Source organism: Gossypium arboreum, chromosome 7 (assembly GCF_025698485.1).
Source record: "Gossypium arboreum isolate Shixiya-1 chromosome 7, ASM2569848v2, whole genome shotgun sequence".
Taxonomy (NCBI): Eukaryota; Viridiplantae; Streptophyta; class Magnoliopsida; order Malvales; family Malvaceae; genus Gossypium; species Gossypium arboreum.
The window spans coordinates 96,052,792-96,076,307 of NC_069076.1; the positions used below are offsets into that span (position 1 = coordinate 96,052,792).

Consider the following 23,516-nt stretch of genomic DNA (forward strand, 5'->3'; position numbering starts at 1 on the left):
TGAATACGGGTAGGGGTATTACATGGAATATTAAAACAAGAATTAAGAAAACATAATTAAGAATAAGTCAAATATTTATCATACAATTCAAATAATAATAACAAGATCCGTCTTAGGTTTCATTCTCCTTAGGTATTTGGGGATTTAGTTCATAATTATAAAAGAAAACATCTAAGAAGAATAATGAATACAAAACATAAAGAAAACCCAAAACCCCTGAATGGAAATTGAAGGGAGATCTTTAGTCTTGACGATGAATCCGGATTCTGAAATGAACCAATCGGTTTTCCTTGAGTAATTCCTTACCTCCTTCTCTGTGTGTCTGTTCTAAGTGCCTTATCAGGTGTTTAAATAGGCTTTAGAATGCCTAAGAGCCCTCAAAATTAGCCTTTTCTGAATAGGACTATACTTGGGCTTGGCAGGAACTCGCTCGTGTGACATGCCCGTGTGCGATTGCTCTAGCCCGTGGTTAAGGCTGTTGAATAGGCACGGGCGTGTAGTCTACCCTTGTAAGTCGTTCTTTTATCCTGCCAAATGGGCACAGCTATGTGACACGCCCGTGTTAGGAAGTCCAGGCCGTGTTGATTTCCCATGTGGATCTATTTTCTCTATTTTCTCCGTTTTCGGCCCCTTTCTCACTATTTTTACTCTCCTATACTCACCAAAGTATAAAACATGAAATTAAAGAATTAGGAGCATCGAATTCACAAAATCTAAGGAGAAATCATTCATAAATGTGCCAAGCATGGGATAAAAATATGTATAAATTACGGTTTATCAAATACCCCGACACTTAAGCGTTTTCTTGTCCTCAAGCAAAATACTCAACTCACAATCAAAATAAATTCTTCTCAATTTATAATCCCTATCAATAATATCTCAAAATAATCCATAAGTATTCATACATTGAAAATTCAACTAAAAGTACATCAAAGTTTCAAACATTCTAAGTTGAGCATTTTATCACGAAAACATAGGTGTCTCCTCTCATCTAAGTGATTACCTTTGATCAAAATATCATAGAGTTTAACATTCTCACTAAAGATTCACTCAAATCACTTGAGGTGTTTAAAGACATCAAATAAAACACTCATTAGTTAATATGAAAAGTTATTACCATAGGCTTGCTTGAAAATCAAATCTTCACCACTATATATTGAGCTGATACATCAATCAAAAAGGTTTTTTAGAGGGTTGTAATGTGGCTTTGGTTAGGGGGTGTGGTCACAAGCTGGAAGAAAAGGTTAGAATCGAGATTGAATCAAAAAATTACCTAGCTAGAAAAATAACTAGTCATCAGTTGAATACAAGTGAGCTTCTTCTCAGAATATGGAATTAACACTCAAGCTCAAAAACGACGAATTACTACTAATATGTATTGAAGTATTTTTTTTAAGAATAAGTTAAATAACATAGAACTTAATTATTGCAACGACGAATAAAACATAACTAAGCAATTAATTCAAATTAAATCTCGACAAAAATAGGGATCAAATTAGGGGATTTCAACAATAATGGGTTATGGGTTAATATTGAGGATAAATCAATTAATGGCTTGTTAGGCTCAAAGGGGATCACTAAGGGTTAATTATGAAGGTAGGCTTTTGTGGAGTGAGTGGGTTAAACAAAAGTGCCTTTATCATCATGACATATTAAATCAAATGGTGTGGTCTTGACATGCATAATCAAGCAAGTTCTAGAATAACAAATCAAAACTGACGCACTCATAATAAAAGTGAGCACGAAAGAAATAAAATATGTTCTAAAGGCTCAAGATCTCACAAAAATTATGGCTTTTTGATGTTTATACTTGTGAATTTCAACTCACGATAATACCTAAACTTAGGGAAACAACCTAAAAGTTTTTAATTCTTCAAAAATCAACTTATCATGCTTGATTCCCTAATGTCTTAAAGTTTAAACAATCAATGCATAAATGTTTATATTTTAATTCAAGACATATCAATAAAAATCATAAATTAATTAAATTTCATTCTAATAGTGATATGAGTGATTCTTACATGAGAATAAGATAAAATTCAGGGATTTCTGATGATGATATAAAAGACCCCCACACTTAAGATGTACATTGCCCTCAATGTACAAAGATAAATATATTGAAAAATATAGATAAATAATCATAAGATAGGGAGAGAAGTGAAACTTCCTGAATGATGAATGAACTCCTTGAATTGGAGTTATGAAGAATAATCGGCCAAGGCAATGATGAGAGGGGAGGAGAATACTCCAGTGGTGGTAGAGGTTCATTAGTCCATAAGTCCTGCGCCAAAAGAATATTATATCTGATGGTAGCTATGGTCGTGGTCGAGCAAGACATGGCAGTCTTGGAGAACCTTTGCCAGTGGAGTTTTTAGTTCCTATACAATGATGAGCTTTGGAGCTCTTTATAACTGTGATAGAATCGGGAACTTTTTAGGAAATATCAGGAAGCATAATTACTCGTAATGAAATAGCTGAAATTATAAATTATTCAATAAAAATGATAAAACTAAAATTAAAATAATATTAAAGGAAAATGAAATAAAAAGTACTTAAATAAGATAAATAAAGATAAAAATGAAAATAAAAAAATAAATAAAAAGTTTTTAAACATTGTCACCGTCGGATGGTTCGCGAGGTGGTGGTGGTGATGATATGTGAAGGTGATGAAAAATCTGATGAAGTGTAGCATCAATGTGATCAAAACGCTGAAAATACTACTGCTCAAATCGAGTAAGGCGCTCAGAGATGTCAGAGTATGAAGTCGCCGCATGAACTGGACAATTGATGGGTGGTGGCTGAGACGGTGGGTCCTTATGACCTGGAGGGACATTATCGGTAATGTCCTCTAGGTCCTCTTCCTCGGTGGACTGGACGAGGCGGTATTGAGGAGGGTAGGTGCCACGTCGTTTCTCGATCATCCTCGTATGTAGCATGCTCGAGATGCCCTGGGGGGATATTTGGCCGATGAGAGTGAGGGAGGATGATTGTGCCGCTGTGTTGAGGAGCCTAAAGTGCCGAGCCAATTGAGTCACATAGGGCCTGATAGAGATGACCTTTCTCCTATGTCGCTCCGTTTGATGGCGGATGGCGAGGGTAATGAAGTAGGCAAGGTCGAAGACGTGCCCATTCACCATGCTCCACAAGAAATAGGAGTCGTAAGTGTTGACGACTCCTATGCTCTCTCGCTGTCCCGTCAGAGTGTGGGCCAAGATGGCGTGTAGGTATCGCAGGGATGGGGCGAGGGCCGACGCCTTAGAACGGCTAGGATCATAGGTGGCCGAGGTAGGGACGAGGTCCTTTCAGCACTTTGAGCGGCAGTAGTGGATGTGGCACTGGAGGGTGTCGAGTTCATTGTCGTCCATGAACTCCTCCGTGTACAGACCTAGTGCAATTCCAAACTCCGGTATGCTCAACTGGTGCATTAGACCACCAAGGCGGAACTAGACCGTTCCAGGATCGTCGAAGTTTGTCATGACGACTTGGAAATAAAGGTCGAGCAGAGTTCCATCGTGAGCTCGAGGTATATCGGCTCTATGATATCAAAGAAGAGCCCCCACGGTTCAGTCGTCAGGAGGGCTCGAACCACGTCATCTATCTGAATTTGTTCAAGTACAGCCCAGTCAATGCAGTGGCCCACACCTAGGGCTCGGGCCTGTAATATCTGAAATAGATCCTCTTGGGGTCCTAAGGAGAATTAGAAGAAAGGGTGCCTAATCTCCGCGGTGGGACACGAGGATGACACTGCTCCTTTCCTCTTCTTTGAGGTAGGGACAACAGTCTTCTTACCACGTGAGGTTGACATTATATATCTGCAATGAAGAGTCAAAGTTAAATACTCCCCAAGAATGTACACATGTTAAAACTGAATAAGAATATTTCATTAGGCTCACGTACTAGACTAAAACAACCAAAGCAGATATATCAAGTCATTATCATAGTAGGACTGCGACAGTAAAGCAAACAGAAATATTTAGAAATTGAATGCATGTGGGTTTGATAATATGAAATATGGTGTAGGTAAGCATTAAATCCATGGAAATACAAAAAGAAGTGGATGAATGTATCTTAATGTATTGACTAAATTGGCAAAGTTCTATCCTGATAACTACGATTATTTGCTCAAAATAAAATAAAATATCATCAAATAAGTAAAAAAAATAAAGAAAATAGAGGGAAAATATGAACAAACGCAAGAGAGAGGAGCTTCAGATCGTCGAAAGTGGTGTTATAGTCGGCGCATAGGCGTGGCAGGTTGGGCGTGTGAAGTTGCAGCTGCTAGGGTTAGGGATTTTGGGGAAGGGGATAATGAATAGTAAGGAGTTTATATAGATTTTGGCGTACACGGCCATATTTACCCGTGTTTTTCGTAATTTTTTTAAATTTGGGCGCGTTTAGGACTTGCACACGCCTGTGCTCTTTGGACGTGTTGGTGCACACGGCCGTATCGCACGACCGTGTCCTACTTCGTTCGCTTTTTCTACGCCCGTGTTCCAAGGCATACGTCCGTGTTGTTTTCTGAGTCTTGAGCACGGGTGGTAGGTACGGACGTGTCGCGTGCCCGTGTTGGTTTGATAGACTCGCCCACGGCCACGTCGCATGGTTGTGGACACTTATCACATCTCGTGTTAATGAAAAATTTTGCCCTGTTTTCATACGGCCGTTTCGTACGGCTGTGTCTCCTCTTGTGGTGTAGGCATGGCCTAAGGCACGCCCGTGTGCCCGGCCTTGTGGATTAGAAAACCCGTGTTTCAATGACTCAGTTAGTGGTTAGATGTTAAAAACTAAAATTTTAAAAAGGTTAACATCGTTAGTGCTTGAGTTGCCTCCCAAGAAGTGCTTATTTATAGTCTAAGCTCGACTTACCTTTCTAATGCATGGTCATAGTGGTGCGAGGAGTTTACACTCCTCATCCCTGTTATCAATTTTATCAACATAAAGTTTAAGAAGAGGACTGTTTACCTTAAAAGTGCCGAATTTAAGATGAATTACCTCGACTGTACCATATAGGAAAATACTGAGTAACGTAAGAGGGATTACTCCGTTAGGTTCAGAAGTGGCAATACGAGGGTCTCTGCATCTAGTAGTACTTTGTGTCCAACGTTAAGTTGATTTGGTGCGACATTGAGCTCGTCATGGCGTGGTTTTGGTTTATCGTGTGTCCTTGGTTTATGTGTCCACCATTCATCTAGTTCCTCGATTTGCAGCCTTCGTTCTTCATAGATAGGTCATTTTTTGTTACTTGAACATAGCTCATGTAGGTTCTTCGAACTTATTTCCTGCAAAGTAGGTTGCACCACATGGTCAGTTTTAGTAGAATGATTTATACAACCACCTTCAATTTTTGATGTGTTACTTGTATTACGAGATTGAAGAGTGATTGTTTCGTCTCCTACACGAAGTGTAAGTTCACCTGTGCCAACATCAATTATTGTTCTAGTGGTTGCTAAAAAGGGCCTCCCTAAAATTAAAGGAACGTTACTATCCTCCTCTATCTTTAGAACAACGAAAACAACTGGGAAAAATAAATTTGTCAATTTTAACGAGTACATCTTCAACAATTCTCCTAGGAAATCTGATTGTTTTATCAGCTAATTGAATACTCATCCTAGTTTGTTTGGGTTTCCCAAGACCTACTTGCTTAAACATTTTGTAAGGCATGACATTGATACTGACCCTTAAATCAGCCAAAGCATTATTAACATCTAGGCTACCAATTAAAAAGGGAATTGTAAAACTCCCTGGATCTTTTAATTTGTTGGCCAGGTTATTCTGGAGTATGGCTGAGCAAACTACATTTAGCTCCACATGCGACGCCTCATCCAACTTCCGCTTATTTATTAAAAGCTCATTTAAGAATTTGATTGCGTTTGGCATCTGCGAAAGAGCTTCAATAAACGGTAAGTTAATATGTAACTTCTTTAATAATTTAAGAAATTTACCAAATTGTTCGTCTGTGCGGTCTTTCCTTGTCGCGTTGGGGTATGGCACACGAGGTTTGTACTTTTTACTAACTGGTTTCTGGTCATTGTGGTCCACCTCACCTTTACCTTTACTTACCACAATTTCTTGCCTTGGTTTTGGTTCAGGTGCAACTGACCCTTCCTCATCTTGAATGGTAATTGCATTGAGTTGCTCATTGGGTTAGATTCAGTGTTACTCGGCAAGGTACCTTGTGGTCGTTCAGATATCAATTTAGTGAGCTGACCTATCTGAGTTTTGAGCCCTTGGATTGACGCTTGTTGATTTTTAAGTGCTGTCTCAGTATTCTGGAAATGAGTTTCTGACACTGAGATGAATTTTGTTAGCATCTCCTCAAGGTTTGGCTTTTTCTCTTGCTGGTAAGGTTGTTGTTGGAAGCCTGAAGGCGGTGGTGGTCTTTGATTCCCTTGGCCTCCCAATGAGAAATTTGGGTGATTCTTTCATCCTGCATTGTAAGTATTACTATAAGGATTATTTTGAGATCAAGGATTATTACCCATGTAGTTTAAGTGCTCGTTCTCCATGTTGTGGCCATAGGGTGGGTATTCTTAATTGCTTGACCCACCTCTATATGCTTCACACTGTATTACTGGGTGAACATATGAAGAACCAAGAAAACCATCAATTTTTCTATTCAAAAGTTTTACCTGATTAGAGAGTATGGTAACCGAATAGACATTAAAAATGCTGGCTGTTTTCGTTGGTTTTGTCCTCATGACTTGCCATTGGTAATTATTCAGTGACATCTCTTCATAAATTCATAAGCATCCTCAAGTGTCTTATTATTTATAGTTCCACCAGTGGCTGCGTCAATCATCTGTCGAGTCGAAGGATTCAGGCCATTGTGAAACGTTTGAACCTGTAGCCAAAGTGGTAACCCATGGTGAGGGCACCTTCTCAACAGATCCTTGTATCTCTCCCATGCATCGTAGAGTGTTTTTAAATCCATCTGCACAAAAGAGGAGATATCATTACGTAATTTCGCTGTTTTAGCCAGCAGAAAATATTTTAATAAAAACTTTTCAGTCATTTATTCCCAAGTAGTGATTGACCCTTATAGTAACGATTTCAACCACTGTTTAGCCTTATTCTTTAACAAAAAGGGAAACAACCGAAGGCGAATGGTATCATCAGAAACGCCATTGATTTTAAAAGTGTCACAAAATTCTAAGAAATTTTCCAAGTGAGCGTTGGGATCCTCATCCTGCAAACCATCAAACTGAACAAACTGTTGGATAATTTGAATGGTGTTAGGTTTCAGTTCAAAATTATTTGCAGCAACAGCAGGTCTAACTATGCTCGATTCAGTTACTTTTAAAGAAGGTTTAGCATAATCATACTAGTACGTGGAGCAGGATTCTGATTAGCAGCAATCGTAGGAGGTAGCGAATTTTCTTGGTTTTCAGCCATCTCTTCGGTTGTGGCTAAAATATCGTCCTCTTGTTCTTCCTCTGTGTATCTTAAGCTTTGCCTTATTTCTCTTCGGTTTCTGCGAACTGTGCGATCAATCTCATTATCAAACAGTAATGGTCCCGATGCGTTTCTTCTAGTCATACACTATAAAAACCTACCAGGAGCGAATAAAAGAAAAAAATAGAAAAGAAAAAAATTAAATTGCAAATAAAGTAAAATGGATAAAGTAATAAAAATCAAGTGTTCCTAATATCTTAATTCCCCGACAACGGCGCCAAAAACTTGATACGTGATATTCGTGACAGGTTTTAAAATTTTATAATTAATCGTCTTGAAACTAACTATTATCACGATAAAAGCAAGTGTAGCTATCGAACAGTAGTATAGCTTTAGTAAAACCGGATTGTCAAACCCAAAGGAACTAATGGTACTAGTAATTACCTTCTCTTTATTATCTAGCCTAAAAATTAAGGGGTTTGTTTATCTAAACTAATTAACTAAACTAAGGACGTACAAAGAGAAAATTGGGAAAAGCTTTTGAGAAAACTCGATTGATTAAGACAATACCCAAGGACAAATCCACCTAGACTTCACTTGTTATTTGACTCTGAATCAGACGATTTATTCATTTGACTTGATCCGTAGAAATCCCTAAGTTATATTAATATCTCTCTCGAGACTAATATCGTCTAACCCTAGGTTGATTAATTGAAATCTCTTTCTAATTAACACCTAGTGTTGCATTAACTAGATCTATGGACTCCTTTATTAGGTTTCGCCCTAATCTGGCAAAATCTTGTCACCCTATCTCTAGGAGTGCAATCAACTCTGCTTAATTACGACAAATTTACTCTTAGATAGGGTCTTTTCCTCCTCTAAATAAGAGCATTAACTTGAATCGATATCCTGGAATATTAAAACAAGAATTAAGAACACATTATTAAGAACAAGTCAAATATTTATCATACAATTCAGATAATAATAATTAGATCCGTTTTAGGTTTCATTCCCCTTAGGTATTTAGGGGGTTTAGTTTATAATTATAAAAGAAAACATCTCAGAAGAATAATGAATACAAAACATAAAGAAAACCTAAAGCCCTGAATGGAAATTGAAGGGAGATCTTCAATCTTAACGCTGAATCCGGCTTCTAAGATAAACCAATCGGCTTTTCTTGAGTAATTCCTTGCCTCCTACTCTGTGTGTCCATTCTACGTGCCTCCTCAGGTGTTTAAATAGGCTTTAGAATGCCAAAGAGCCCTCAAAATTGGCCTTTTCCAAATAGGACTATACTTGGGCTCGGCAGGGACACGCCCGTGTGCGATTACTCCAACCTGTGGTCAAAGCTGTTGAATAGGAATGGGCGTGTAGTCTACCCGTGTAAATCATGCTTCGATCCTGCCAACTGGGCACGGCCGTGTGACACGCCCGTGTGAGGAAGTCCAGGCCGTGTTAATTTCTCATGTGGGTCCATTTTCTCCGTTTTCAGCCCGTTTCTCGCTCTTTTTACTCTCCTATGCTCACCTAAGTATAAAACATGAAATTAAAGAATTAGGAGCATCGGATTCACTAAATCTAAGGAGAAATCATCCATAAATGTGCTAAGCATGGGATAAAAATATGTATAAATTATGGTTTATCACCCAACCACTAACTTCTTTTTCTTTCTGAGAACCTTACCATTTTAGGAATATATGGGATGCATGTAAGGTCGGTGTTGCACTTCCAAACAAAGCTGTTGAAGCTTAGGATTAGTGAGACAAGAACCCATCATCTTAGTCCACATTTCTGACCAAACAGTGCTGCCAGTGCACTAAAGTAGTTAACTTTCCTACACCTGTAGCCTTCAAGGTAAAGCATTAGCTACCACATTTTAAGTACCCTTTTGGTAGGTGACCACATAATCATAGCCAAACATCTTGGCCACCTGTTTCTACTGGTATAGAGCAATAACTTGACTGTCATACAAAAACCTCAATCTCTTGTAGTCAGTTCTGATTTGAAATCTCCTTCTAACCAAGTAAGAATGCCACCTGTTAACTGTTGATAGAACTGCTAACATTTCTTTGTCATAGATGAAAAGAGCTTGGTGTTTGACTCTCAAGGCCTTGTTGGAAAACACAATTGGTCATCCTTTTTGTTATAGCACTGCCCCAATTTCTTTGCCACTAGCATCAATATCGATGCAAAACTCAGTTTGGAAATCAGGCAAGGCAAACATTGGCGCTTGGCAGATTGCATGCTTGAGTTGTTGAAAGGCTTCATTGGCTTTTTGAGACTAATTCCAACCTATATCTTTCTTTAATAAGGTATTTAATGGCTTAAATAGTATGCCATAATGTATAATGAATCGCCTCTAGTAGCCAGACAACCCCAAAAATCCTCTGAGTTCCTTAATAGATATAGGTTGTAGTTCAAGTAAACACTGCATCTACTTTTATGACATCCATATCCACTGACCCCCTCGAGATTATATGGCCCAAATACTTAATTTCAATGGTGCCAAAGCTACATTTAGCCTTCTTAGCCTACAATTGATGCTCTTGCAAGAGTTACAAAACTTCTTTGAGATGTGCCATATGGGATGATCAATTCTCTAAATATACTAGAATATCATCAAAAAACATCCATACTGACTTCCTCTAAAGGGGTTTGAAGACAATATTCATTAATGCTTGGAAGCTAGAATAGGCGTTGGTTAAGTCAAAGTGCATAATCGAGAACTCATAGTGGCCCTCATAAGTCCTAAATGTGATTTTATGGATATCTTTCTCCCACATTCGGATTTGGTGATAACTAGACTGTAAATCAAGCTTAGAAAAGTATAAAGCATATACCAATTCATCAAATAACTATTTTATAATAGGTATTGAGAACTTATCTTTGATTATGTACTAGTTGAGCTATTTGTAATCCACTTAGAGGCACCGATTGCCATTTTTTCTTCACCATGAAAATTGGAGATGCAAAAGGGTTGTAATTGTCTCTAATAATGGCTGCTTAGAGCATTTCCTGAATCGGTCTCTCTATTTCACACTTTTGGACTGTGGGGTAACTATATGGTCCGATCTTGACTATCAGACTTTCATCCTTTGAGGGAATTCAATGGTCCTATAGTTTATGAGGAGGAATTTCCTTAGGAGTCTGAAAAACATCTTCAAATTATGTGTTGAAGTTATGCTTCAACTCCTGCAAGATTTGGTCAAAATAAATTTTACTTATTTTTCTCATTTTTTAAACCATTTCATTTATTGTTCCTAATTTTTGGAGTTTGTTGATCATGAAATCTAGTACTTACTAAATTCTAAGATGTGGTTGTTATTTTTTCATGTATTTAAACAACACTTTAGCTCAATAAAAAAAGTGACTTTACCAACAATTATTTCTATCTTTTTTTTCCTAGTCTCTATCTTTGTTTCTTTAAGTTATAGCAAAATTTATTTCAACAAATTGGTATCAGAACTATCTTCTTAAGAGACATGTAATTAAGAAAAAATATTTTGTCTTTCTTTTTCTTTTATGGATTCAGAGATCCTTTTTACTGTACTTGTACCACCCGTTTTCAATGGTGAAGGTTACTATGTCTGGGTAGCAAGGATGGAGACTCATCTAGAAGGCATGGTCTCTAAGAAGCTGTGGAGTAGAACTACGAAGTTCTTTAATTACTTGCCAATTCAAATATGGTACAAATCAAGAATCAAAATGAGAGGAAACCAAGAAAATCAAAGGCAAGAGCTATGCACTTACTGCCACCTTATCTGAAATCTTTTTTAGAATCATGATAATGAAGTCAACCTTTGAAGTCTGGAATTTCTTAAAGGAGTAGGAATGAGATGAAAGGATTAAAGGAATGAAAATGTTGAACCTGTTAGAGAGTTTGAACTCCAGAAGAGGAAGGACTCCGAGACGATTAATGATTACTTTGAAAAATTACTTGGAATCGCAAACAAAGTAAGATTACTAGGATCTGAATTTCTTGATTCCAGATTAGTTCAAAAAATTCTTGTAATTGTTCTTGAAATATTTGAAGCTACCATCTCTTCGTTGGAAAACACTAAAGACCTGTCACAGGTTAGTTTGGTAAAATTGATGCATGCTTTGTAGGTACAAGAGTAGAAAAGACTCATGAGATCTAAAGGGTCTGTTGAAAGTGCATTAATTGCAAAAGCTCAGTACAATTGATGAGGAAAGAGAAAGAAACATGAGAAGAACAAGAAGAGAAATTTAGGTTCTGATTCTTCCATTACAAGTACATGAACAAAATTTGATTTCCTTCATTATAAACGTTGTGGAAGAAAAGGTCATTCACTTTTCAAATGCTGGAGAAAGTCAGACCAATGATTTGCTGTAATTCAGTGTAGCAGGTTAAACTAATTTTCGCACTTTAGGAGCTTGAAGACAAGTGTTTTATTAAGTTTTAATTATATTTTCTTAAAGTTTTCATTTAGTTAATAAAATGTGCAAATTGAGTTTTCTTAAAGTTTCTATTAAATATATTTTTCCAGAATAACAATTAAACCGGTTTTTATTAAAGAAGGGAGAATACTTGTTTTCACATCAAAAATAAAAGAAAACTTTTTCTAGTTCTGTGTTTTGATTCAATTGGTTTGAGCTCACACTTGAAGCAATTCGTGGTACAAAAAATAGCAGTGAAGATCGTTTGGTTGAAAGCAGAAAAAATTTAAGAATTTGTTTATCCGAAAACACAAGTATGATTTCGGTTCAAGGTTTATTACTATAAATATCAAAAATAGGGTCAGTTTTTAAAATTTTAATTTTTTGTTGTATAAGAAAACCATTTTCAAACTAGATTTTTTCCAACAATGTCCAGGGTTAGATGTCCATTGGCTAGTACAGGTTATAAGGAGTACATTATTTGTTCTTGTATACCCTATGTGAAAACCAAAATCACTTGCAGATTTTCCACTGGTGTAACTTGATGACATACCCGTATAAGTTTTTTCGGCATAAAAAATTAGTGTTTGGAAGTTGAAACCAAAATCATTCATAGAATGTAGTATCAAAGTTTCAAAGTGTGGGTTTCCAACAAACCTGGATTGTTGGATGGACTGTGTGCCAAAGTTGAAACCGAATAATGTCTTTCCGTTGATGATTCTGGGATTTCATGATAGGATCTTTGTAACAATGTTGTGAACCCACCACACAATTGTGTGATTGGACTTTTTGCTTATTGTTCCATTTTGGCTTTAACTGGAATTGTTGTCAAACTTGGAGCACATTCATCGACATCAACAAAGTAGGCATATAACTCTAGTATAGTTGATCCAGTAGAGCAATATGAATTGAGCATCATCTCGACCTCCATGTTGCCTCTGAGCTCAAATAAATCATATCTAACGGGGTTCAATGACGTTGGATATTTATATTTCAAGCTTGAAATTCTTCTCCGGCTTGAACTTGCCACTTTCCTTCTAATTCTTGATTGAAGCTCGTGCAATTTTATACTCTAGTTGAAAGCCAATTATGTAGTTTGGGCTGATGAAAAAATGACCCTAATTTTTGTGCCACAAATTTGATTGTCGTAATAAATAACGACTCTAATCTATCTATTCGTCTTCAACCAAATAACTTGTTTCACATGTTTAAAACAAAAAGCATTATGTAGAAAAAAAAGTGTGAATTATCTGAAAACAACAACAATGAAACTTACTTGAACTAATTTAGTTTCTTGGGTCAATTTTTGAAATTCAAGTATTTAACATAAATAATCTTCTCCTTCTGCAAATCTTTTTATGAAAATAATCTATTCAAAATTTCAGTATGGAAGTTCTTCAATAGAATGGTGGCTCGTTTTATAGCAAATACTACCCCCAGATATCAAACATAACTTCAGAATGTTGGAAAAGATTGGACATTACCAGTCTAAGTAGTTTTAAAAAAAATGCATATTGTTAGAAGCGTTTTTAAAAAAAATTTGGGATGTGATGAATGAATTTTATTCGGGATTTTTTGGCCTGCGAACCTTTGGTTTAGGGTTAGGGTTGAAAATAGAAGGGAAGAAAACGTGCCTTGTAGAATGCGTTTTCAACTGACGTGACTTGGGAATCCAGAAATAATTTTTGGATTAAGCTTTCACATTGTTTTTTTTTTCAATTTTCCCCCTTGGTTGCCTATATAAAGGGAGATTTTGCTCCCTTCTACCCCATCAACTCTTTCAACCATTGTCCCTTACAAAATAATTTTTTTTCCTAAATAGTTTATTTGTTGAATGTTGAAATTTTTGGACAGAAAAATTTATCTGTACTTATGTTTGTGTTTGAGGGAGCCAATGTGATAATTTTAAGGTGTATTTGAGTTCACAGTGATGCGATGGCGCTCGGAAACCCCTACAATTCATCTACGGCATGGGATTGAACTATCACCTTATAAGCCCATTGCGTTGCAACTCAGGCTCCAATTTACGGTGGTTATACGATCACGGGTTGAAGTATAACTACGACTCCTGATTGATGGCGGTTATGCAGTCACAGTTGAAGCATAACTTAGAAGCCTACTTGATGGTGGTTATGCGGTCACGGGGTCAAGTTTCATTACACCCGAAGATGATACTTTATAAACCCTATACATAAGCTTGTGACCATATTCATAGGGAAAAACTAAGGAGCTTTATGGTATAATCAACTTATTTTTTCTTTCCATCTCCACCAAAGCAGTATCCTTAACTTCTCTATTCGAAACCTGTGACAGAGTTGAGGGAAAGAGGACTTTCAGGGGAATGAGTGATTGTTACGATGGAGAGAAGCTGAAAGTCTTTTCTGGTTGATAGCGGTTGCTATGATTAAAGAACTCTTTAATAAATACAACCGCAACTACCTCGACTTGAGTTTTAACTTTCTCTCTACTGTCATAATTACTCACCTCCTAAAAGTCCTTTTGCCCCCAACTTTGCTAAAGGTTGTAGAAAATTAAGTTAATGATACTTCTTTTGGTGAAGATAGAGAAAAGGAATAAGTTGATTATACTGGAAAACCCATTTTATTTTTCACTATGATTATGGTCTCAAACTTACGTATGAGGTTTATGAAGCATCTTTTTCCGATATTATGAAACTTGAATTCGGGACCGCATAGCACTATCAACTAGGCTCCTGAGTTATACTCCAACTCGTGACTGCATAACCACCGTCAATTAGGAGTTATAGTTATACTTCAACCCGTGACCGTATAAGCATCTTGAGCTCAGAGTCTGAGTTGCAATGCGATAGACTTCTAAGGTGATGGTTCCATCTCGACATGATAGATAAAATATATGGGTCTCCAAGTGCTATCGTATCATCGTGAACTCAAATATATCTTAAAACTATCAAAATCACCAAAAAAAAAAATAGAGAGAAACGAAAAACATGTCTAGTAGAGCATGCTTTTTGCCACCTAAGTTGAAAATACATTTCTCTCCCAAATCAGTCTATTTCCCTAAATATCACAAAAATGACCTAAAACTCAATTTTTTTTCAAGTTAGACATTTACTTCAAATTTAACCAATTATTTCTTAATAATTTATTTTTTATTTCCATTTACATGAAAATTTAACTTTATCAAGAATCACTTTTCGAAAAAAAAAATCATTTTTTGAAATTAAATATTAAAATCACAATTCAATTAATTAAATTATTGAAAAATGAGAAGTTTCTAACGTACCAAATCCCCTCTAATACTTTTGATTCTATTTATTATTACGATAACCAACCTCTGGTTTTTTCCTGGAGGAACCGATCGACCTCCCGCTGTCTTTTTTTCGCCTTTGCTTGCTAGTCTAATTCCTTGCTTGTCCTCGTTCCCCCAAAAAAAAAAAAGAAATCTATTAAAATTTTCATATTTTTCTCTGTATATTGATCCTCTGTTTTCTTGGTGGGGATTTTTTTTCGGAGAAACGAAGAAATTAAGATCATCCAAGCTAGACAAATAGAACAGGTTCAACATGTTCATTTCATTGACAAAACAACGATTTGTTCAGATTCTAATAATTGTTGGTTTCTTGTACATAGTATTGGTCAGTGTCGAGATCCCGTTCGTGTTCTTAACCGAGTTCGGTAGTTTGTCTCAAGAATCGTTTACTCGGCTTCCCGGACTATCCCGCGAGGTTAATGTTCAAGAAAAAGACTCCCCGATTCGTCCTCTGAATTGGGTTTCCAAAAGCTCCCCTCCCCCAGCTCAATTTCTACATCATCGTCGACAACTCAAATATCAGGGTCGGTTCATTTCCAATTTGTCTTTTGATGCCAAAACCTTCGACCCGACTACCAAAGACAGGTCTTTGGAGCTCCATAAGTCTGCTTCGCTTGGGAACTAGGGAGAAAGCTCTGGGAAGAACTCGAATCAAGGAATTTTGTAATTGACTCTACCGAGAACGTTAACAATGGATCCGAACGGTGTCCGCATTTAGTTTCTTTATCAGCGTCGGAGTTTTTGGACCATGGCAACGTCATGGAGCTGCCTTGCGGGCTTACTTTAGGGTCTTACGTAACGGTAGTGGGGAAACCGAGAGGAACACATCCGAGGACGAAATCAAAAGTTGCTTTTTCGCAGTTTATCATGGAACTGCAGGGTTTGAGGACGGTGGACGGGGAGGAACCACCGCGAATTCTTCATTTTAATCCCAGGTTGAAAGGGGATTGGAATAGGAAGCCGGTGATTGAGCTAAACACTTGTTTTAGGATGCAGTGGGGATCTGCTTTACTTTGTGAAGGGTGGAAATCTGAGGCTTATGATGAGACTGGTGATTTCACTTCTCTCTTTTTTCTTTTTTTAGCTTTTACTTGATTCAACTTGTATTTCAGTAACTTGCTTAGAGATGAAGTTTTTAGTAGTGTTTAGCTTAATAGATTGTTATTTTGTACTTGCAACTCATAGGAAACTGAATTGATTCACACACTAATAGGGGGAGAATTGGTTTTCATGATCAAAAGAATTTTGTTGAATTTGCTTTTTCAGTATTTGATTCTTACTTTGTTGATAGTTTGTAACATTTACCTTCTTGAAACTAGGAAATATTTTGTAAAGACCAGGTTTTAGGATTCGCTTACATCAAAGGTATTGTCCTCTTTAAGCATCCATCGGTCCTTCAAGAATTTGTCACATACAATGCAGGTGCACCTTCCATCAAACCAATCTAAGGTGATGTGGGGAAGACATCCTGGAACCTCGTTGTTACATATTTAATTCGTCTAGCGTTGTTTATTTTCTTAGAATTTTATGAATAGAATAATTATTTGGTCGTGGGCTGTGTCTAGAATTACCATATCCAACGGAAGTTCTTTGTCAATTCATTCATTAGAATTACATGATGAAAGGATAAGTTGCCATGTTGATTTGTAAATACAATTCCCGAATGTGTTTTTTCCTCTTCTGTTTTTTTTTAATTGCTGGATCATGGCATGCATGCTGGTGATATTTGAGTTTTGCTATTGCTTGTGACTTGTGATATTATAGTTAGCATGTTCGACTTATTCTGCTGTGAGGAAATATTAGTTTGCTGGGATTTGCTTTTTAAAATCTCCTTTCCAAATTTGATGGGGGTTCCACTTTTACTTGGGTTTAATCAAAATATAGGCTATTTATGCATGCATATTAGAAGCAAACGGGAATCTTTAAACTCAAATTAAGTATCAAGGAGTTGTACTCTTGTGTCTGGGGGGCTGTAGATTGCCCACAAAACCTTTTTAAAACCTATTATATTTGTTCTGCAATTAAATCATATACCTTCTGTGTAGACCTTTTTTTTTTTTCATATTTGTTTGTATTGGTCTTCTTTATTTTCACAATTCATTTTCATGGCACAGAAGTGTTTACTTCTTTATATCTGCAGTTGATGGTGAGGTCAAGTGTGAGAAGTGGATTCGAGATGATAATAATTTCTCTGATGAGTCTAAGCTAACATGGTGGTTGCAACGATTAGTAGGCCAAAAAAAAAGTTTGACTGTTAACTGGCCCTTTCCATTTGCTGAGAACAAACTTTTTGTCCTTACCCTTAGTGCTGGCATGGAGGGATATCATGTTAATGTCGATGGGAGGCATATTACTTCCTTTCCTTATCGAACTGTGAGTTATATAATGTTATAATGTAAACTTGATAATAAACTTAATATTATCATCTTGATTCGTTCTTGATATGATTTGACAATGTTGCAGGGGTATACCCTAGAGGATGCCACTGGACTAACTTTGAATGGGGACATTGATGTCCATGCTGTTTTTGCATCATCTTTGCCTACATCACATCCTAGTGATGCTACTCAAAAGAATCTTGAGATGTCTAATCAATGGAAGGCTCCACCCCTTCCTGAGCAGCCTGTGGATCTTTTTATTGGTATACTTTCGGCAGGCAATCATTTTGCTGAGCGGATGGCTATAAGGAAGTCTTGGATGCAGCACAATCTTGTTAAATCTTCAATTGTGCATGTTCGTTTCTTTGTGGCAGTGGTAGGTTAAGACCATCCTAGCAATTCACGTTTAATGGTTTAAGCCTAGAATCCCGTACTTAACCACCATCTCCATGTGCTCGAACAGCATCCAAGAAAGGAGGTGAATGTGGAATTGAAAAACGAAGCAGAATTTTTTGGAGATATTGTTATTGTGCCTTATATGGACAATTACGACCTTGTTGTCTTAAAAACTGTTTCCATCTGTGAATATGGGGTGAGTGAATTTTTTTCCCAATTTGAAGAAATGATTAGTTAAACATTTTTTGAGATTATTTTAAGGGGTTTGCTTTTCACAGGCCCCCACAGTGTCTGCCAAGTTTATAATGAAATGTGATGATGACACATTCGTGAGAGTAGATGCAGTTATGAATGAAGCAAAAAAAGTAAACGGGGATCGGAGCTTCTATATTGGTAACATCAACTATTACCATAAACCACTACGCTTTGGTAAATGGGCAGTAACATATGAGGTAGGGATTATCTTTCCTGTAGTTTATTTCAGTTTTTATGCATAGGCAAACAAATCAAAAGGAGATGAACGATTTTGGCTTGTAGGAAAGACCAATCTATATCAGTTGCACAATTCTGCTATTTCTTCTGATATTTTCGCTCACTTACAGAATTTCTGTTATTGGTATATGGTAATCTATGCCAATGCTTAATTTTGTGGTTTCCTTGGTAAGCAATTCATAGAGGATATATTCTTATTGGTCCGACCCATGTATTTGACATTTCAGGAGTGGCCTGAAGAAAAGTATCCACCGAATGCAGATGGACCAGGATACATATTATCATCCGACATTGCACTCTTCATTGTTTTTGAGTTTGAAAGACACAATTTAAGAGTGAGCCAACGCTTTTCCCTTCTCTTCTTGATCTTCACCTGAAGATCTCGGTGTTTGACATGATATTTTTTAATGTTTGAACAATTTTACGAACCACAGTTGTTCAAGATGGAAGATGTGAGCATGGGAATGTGGGTGGAGAGATTCAACAGATTAAAACCTGTGGATTATGTGCACACCATTAAGTTCTGCCAGTTTGGATGCATAGAAGATTATTACACAGCTCACTACCAGTCACCAAGACAGATGATATGCCTGTGGAAGAAGTTTCAAAGGCAGGCTAAGCCTCAATGTTGCAATATGAGATAGTGTTTATAATTTGGTATATCCCTGGGATGTATAATACAGATTTTGCAGTCAATAGCCTCCATTTTTGTATATTATCTGGAGGTATTGGGTAAATAGAGCTACTAAGCCAGGCAAACAACAAATTATGCTATTATAAAATCAGTCTGAAGTCTATTTTAAGTAATCAAGTTTTCATGAAATTACAATAATTGTTCAACTCCAATCTCACAACATTTTCTTTGAAAAACGTTTTAGGAGTTGTGAAAAGGATGAAAAGCTCCTTTGAAACCTCATTTGATGATATTTCACCATTTGTTTACCTTCCCTGCATATTTCCCACGTTTGGAAAATGCAACTTAGAGCCAACAGTACTATCAGAGTCATCATCAGAAAGAATATTAGCAATGGAGACAACATTTCTACTTAGTTTTTCTTCTAATAAATCATCAATATTTGAAGAAGAGGAAGAAGAAGAAGCAATAGTAGCTTCTTGAAGTTGCAATGAATATTCCAAGTTCCATAAGACTTCTCCCATGCTTGGTCTATCAACTCCATATTCAGCTAAACATTTCTCAGCAGTTTCTGCGAATTTTTTCAATGATCCTTCACTGATACTCCCTGCAATTTGGGGGTCAACAATTTTCTCAATCATCCCTTTTCTGTACCACTGAATTGCCCATTCAGCCAAACTAATTTGATCCCTTGGAAGTCTGGGGCAAATAACTCCCCTTGCTGATAAAACCTCGAAAAGTACGACACCGAACGAGTAAACATCAGATTTATCAGTAAGTTGTTGTCTTCTGAAGTATTCAGGATCGAGGTACCCAAAGCTACCCTTCACTGCAGTGCTAACATAGCCTTGCTCCATAGGGGCAGCTTTGGAGAGCCCAAAATCGGATACCTTAGCTACGAAGTTATCATCTAGGAGAATATTTGTGGTCTTTACATCGCGGTGGATGATCCCTATTGTTGCACCAGTGTGAAGATAATGCAATCCTCGTGCTGCACCAATGCAGATATCAAGCCGTTGTTTCCAAGACAAAGTCAGTTTGTCGTTCGAGCCATAGAGATGGTTGCGGAGCGGACCATTTGCCATATACTCGTAAACCAGTATCATCTCCGATTCCTCGTCACAAAAGCCTATAAGTGACACGAGATGTCGATGCCTGAGCTTTGAAAGCATTTCTATTTCATTCTGGAATTCGTTTATGCCTTGCTCTGATCCTTGGTCTCCTCTTTTTATTGCAACCTTGGTTCCATCTTCTAGGGCCCCGAGAAATACGTTTCCGAACCCACCAACGCCAATCACCGTCTTCTCATCAAAATTATGCGTTGCAGTTCGTAACTCATTCAAAGTGAAGAACCTGCCCAGAACTTGAATAGAATAATAACTTGAGTGTCCACTCTTGCTTTTTCTTGAGCCAAAGATGCTAGATTTCCAGGAGCTGCTCAAGGAATTCTTACGGCTACTGCCTTGGATTGGTAGAAGCCAGGACGAGAAGCTGTTTCGTTCTTGCCAATCTGGAGGCCGTTTTTTCCACCGAACACAAACCATTCCGAGGAAGAACATGGCCAAGAAGGCCATAAAAATCCCTGAAATTGCAAGCACTTTGAGTTTCATAAATTTCCCCTCGTATGAACCGTCAACAGCATATAAACCATCCAAGCTATCAGCAACGTTGTTTATCTTCATGATCTCCAAGCCATTGAGGATGGCATTAGGTAGGCCGCCAGTCGAGGCCGGACCAACTTGAACCACGATGGAACCATTTGTGATGGCAGAGGCATTAAGCACGAAATCGATGTAATATGCAGTGGCCAAGCCACCGGTTTCAGCTGAGAGATCGAGACTCGAAAACCCCATTAAGCTGTTTATATACACATTGAAGTACAAATCATTGAGAGACTTGCTTACAATGTCACAAAAGTGCATCCTGATGAGATACGAAAAGCCTGCATCGACGTTCACCACCCAAGTGAGATTGAACTTCGGCTCCACGGTTTGAGCATACGCCTCGGTTTTCATCCTTTGCGCGGTTTCGTACACCAAATATGGAGCAATTAACCAAGTTATCCATTTATCAGGCCGGTATTTGATATAAGAACCTCTCACAGATTCAGTTCCTTGTGGGAACACACTGTATGGGGTATCAGGCATCCATGTCCTCGACAATGTATCGTATTTGGGAGTTAATATTGGTCCTCCCATATTCAACCGATACGACACTTCCAAAGCATAATTCGACAAGCCATTAACGGTCTCACCTTGCGGTACTGAAGATGCCGAATCAGATATAAATTCATCAGGGACAGCCGCGATCTCGATGGCATTAACGAATGCGTAAGAACCCTTTTTTGGCTCGAAAATGAGGGAGAAAAGTTCGATAGCATTAACAAGATATTCCTTGAAAACCACTTTAGAATCATCCCTCACAGAGAAATCATGTAAAAGGACGAATTTTTCAGTATGGACAGTGAAAACTGCAGCTTCAAGATCATAGTGAGGGTGATGAAGAGGGTAAAAGTAGAGACGAACCCAATGTTTCCCCGGTTTTGAGATGTAAAACGTATATGTTGAACGATGAAGGAAAACCCTTGCAGTTTTATACAAACCCTCTGTTGATGAAGGGATGGAATTGGAGAAGGCATCGCTGGGAATGTAATCCATGGAGGCTTTGACATCTTGGTTAGTTGATAGATAAATATGTGCTTGAGTATCTGACTTGAATATTCGTCCATCATCGAGCCTTGTTTCCGTAGAAGATCCACAATTAATAAGATAGCTATCATATGGTTGATATGCCGATGGAGGTGAAGAAATGCTAACAGGAGAAGGAGCGGGTGCCAAAAGAGCATATGCATGGTTTAACGTAAGGAGGTAAAGTGAAAGGGACAGAATAGGCATAAATGATGGCATATTATGATCTTCCCCCATTTACGTAGCTAAAAGCACTAACGCAGCGGCGATGGTGGCGGTGGTGTTGGACATGCTTGTAGCTGGTGGGATGAATGGGCAAAGGAATTTGATAATTTGTACGTAAAAAAAAATGGTTAGTTTGTTGAAATCACGTTGGGGAGAAACGTGCAAAGCAGTAATGTGATGTTTAATGGTAACAAGTTTTTTTGTTTAGCTTATGTTGTTGTTTAATGACTTAAACAACAAATAAAGAGGAGAAGAGAGATTAGATAAAAAGTACTTTAAGATTAACAAATCCCGAGCTAAGCGTTGGGCCTTCAAACCAAATTCTTCACCATCTTTTAACAAATAAACTGTATACCCTTCAATTTTATTTAATCTGGATCCATTTCAGTTTGGATACTATTTTCCATTTTGGTTCTAATGTGTTGTGCCTATAAAAATTCTCCAACTGCACAGAAAAGTGTTCATACTCAACTGCAGGAAATGTTGGGTTGTTAGATGAAAGGGATGGCCGGCGATGGTGAGATTAAAAACAACGAATTTAATCGCAGTGATAATGAAAGTAAAAAATTGGCCACAAACCACACCATACTAAAATGAGTATATAGGTAAAAATTATTAACACATATTTATATTAAATAATAAAATAATATAAACTTTAAATAATAGTTTAAAAAACTGAAATTAGATATTAAAATTATATTAATATTAAAAAAATATTAAATTTATATATTAAAGTCATTATCGATTATGAATCTTACATATGCTTCTTTTTTAACATTAGTCCCATTACAGATTTTTATCATATCTGTTCTTTTTTATACAATACCTAGAACCACCTAGAGCCCATTTACAACCCATAAATAAGAGGATATTAATACACTTCAGCGCACTTGAACCCATATCATGAGGCAACAATACCCATGTCAATTAAATTAAAACTTAATGAGCACATATGCCTTTCTAAAAATGATAAAAAGAAAATCAAGAATCAATAACAAAAATACATCAACAAATAAAAAGGACGTTGACAAAAAGGTAAAGAAAAGGACAAAGAAGGAAATTAAGCTGCAAACGCAACTTTAAGATTTGGACTGAAGCTTAAAGGTCCAATGAAAAAACTCCAGCACGTTTTACCAATCTCACCTCACTAGGGAGACCCAAATAGCACACTAAATTCCAGTTAAAGAGAAATTTGCATGTAAAGCTGTAAAACATATGTGCATTTGAATCTAAAAGGCCCTTAGTGTCAAAAAGAAAGATAGGTCAAGGTTACCTTGGGTGTGGCGTTGGATGAGGCTATGAGGGATAGTCAAGAAGACCCTATAGATGACTTGTGGACCCTTCAAAATCCTTTGGGTCTATAGGATGTGTAACTATGACGTTAGTAAGACATGAGCCAAAGGAAACCTTATGGGCTGATACTAAACACCGAAGGGACGACAAAGGGACCTTGAGAAGGCCTCTGGTCTCCTTGGACGCCTCGAGGGGGAGGAACCATTGGAACTTAGAGTATTACTTCGATGACTTCACATGGTTAGAAATCTTGGGGATGCTAAGAATGCTAGTGTGGACGGTTAATATGAACTCCTCTAGGATGAAAGAACCAAGTACCTTGGCTTGTCA

At 37.4% G+C, this 23,516-nt stretch overlaps 2 protein-coding genes and 1 non-coding gene across 3 annotated transcripts; 2 read left to right on the forward strand and 1 right to left on the reverse strand.

Moving 5' to 3' along the window:
• Positions 1–6,857: 6,857 nt before the first annotated feature.
• On the forward strand, positions 6,858–6,964 carry LOC128296183 (small nucleolar RNA R71). Its single transcript, XR_008286731.1, has one exon. It is a non-coding gene; the product is annotated as a small nucleolar RNA R71 (small nucleolar RNA).
• An 8,109-nt stretch (positions 6,965–15,073) lies between these two features.
• On the forward strand, positions 15,074–19,179 carry LOC108450423 (hydroxyproline O-galactosyltransferase GALT6). The gene is given in 8 exon segments (XM_017748046.2): positions 15,074–15,689; positions 15,692–16,132; positions 17,222–17,454; positions 17,545–17,835; positions 17,923–18,051; positions 18,134–18,307; positions 18,575–18,682; positions 18,782–19,179. Coding segments are annotated over 8 exon segments (1,941 nt in total). The 5' UTR covers positions 15,074–15,334; the 3' UTR covers positions 18,992–19,179.
• On the reverse strand, positions 18,989–22,125 carry LOC108476929 (probable receptor-like protein kinase At5g61350). Its single transcript, XM_017779305.2, has one exon. The coding sequence runs from the start codon at positions 21,903–21,905 to the stop codon at positions 19,287–19,289; it is 2,619 nt and encodes an 872-aa protein (XP_017634794.1). The 5' UTR covers positions 21,906–22,125; the 3' UTR covers positions 18,989–19,286.
• Positions 22,126–23,516: the final 1,391 nt, after the last annotated feature.

What these genes read in the sequence shown, in the direction of transcription:
- LOC108476929 (XM_017779305.2), bottom strand. Translation starts at nt 21,905, where the DNA reads ATGGGGGAAGATCATAATATGCCATCATTTATGCCTATTCTGTCCCTT.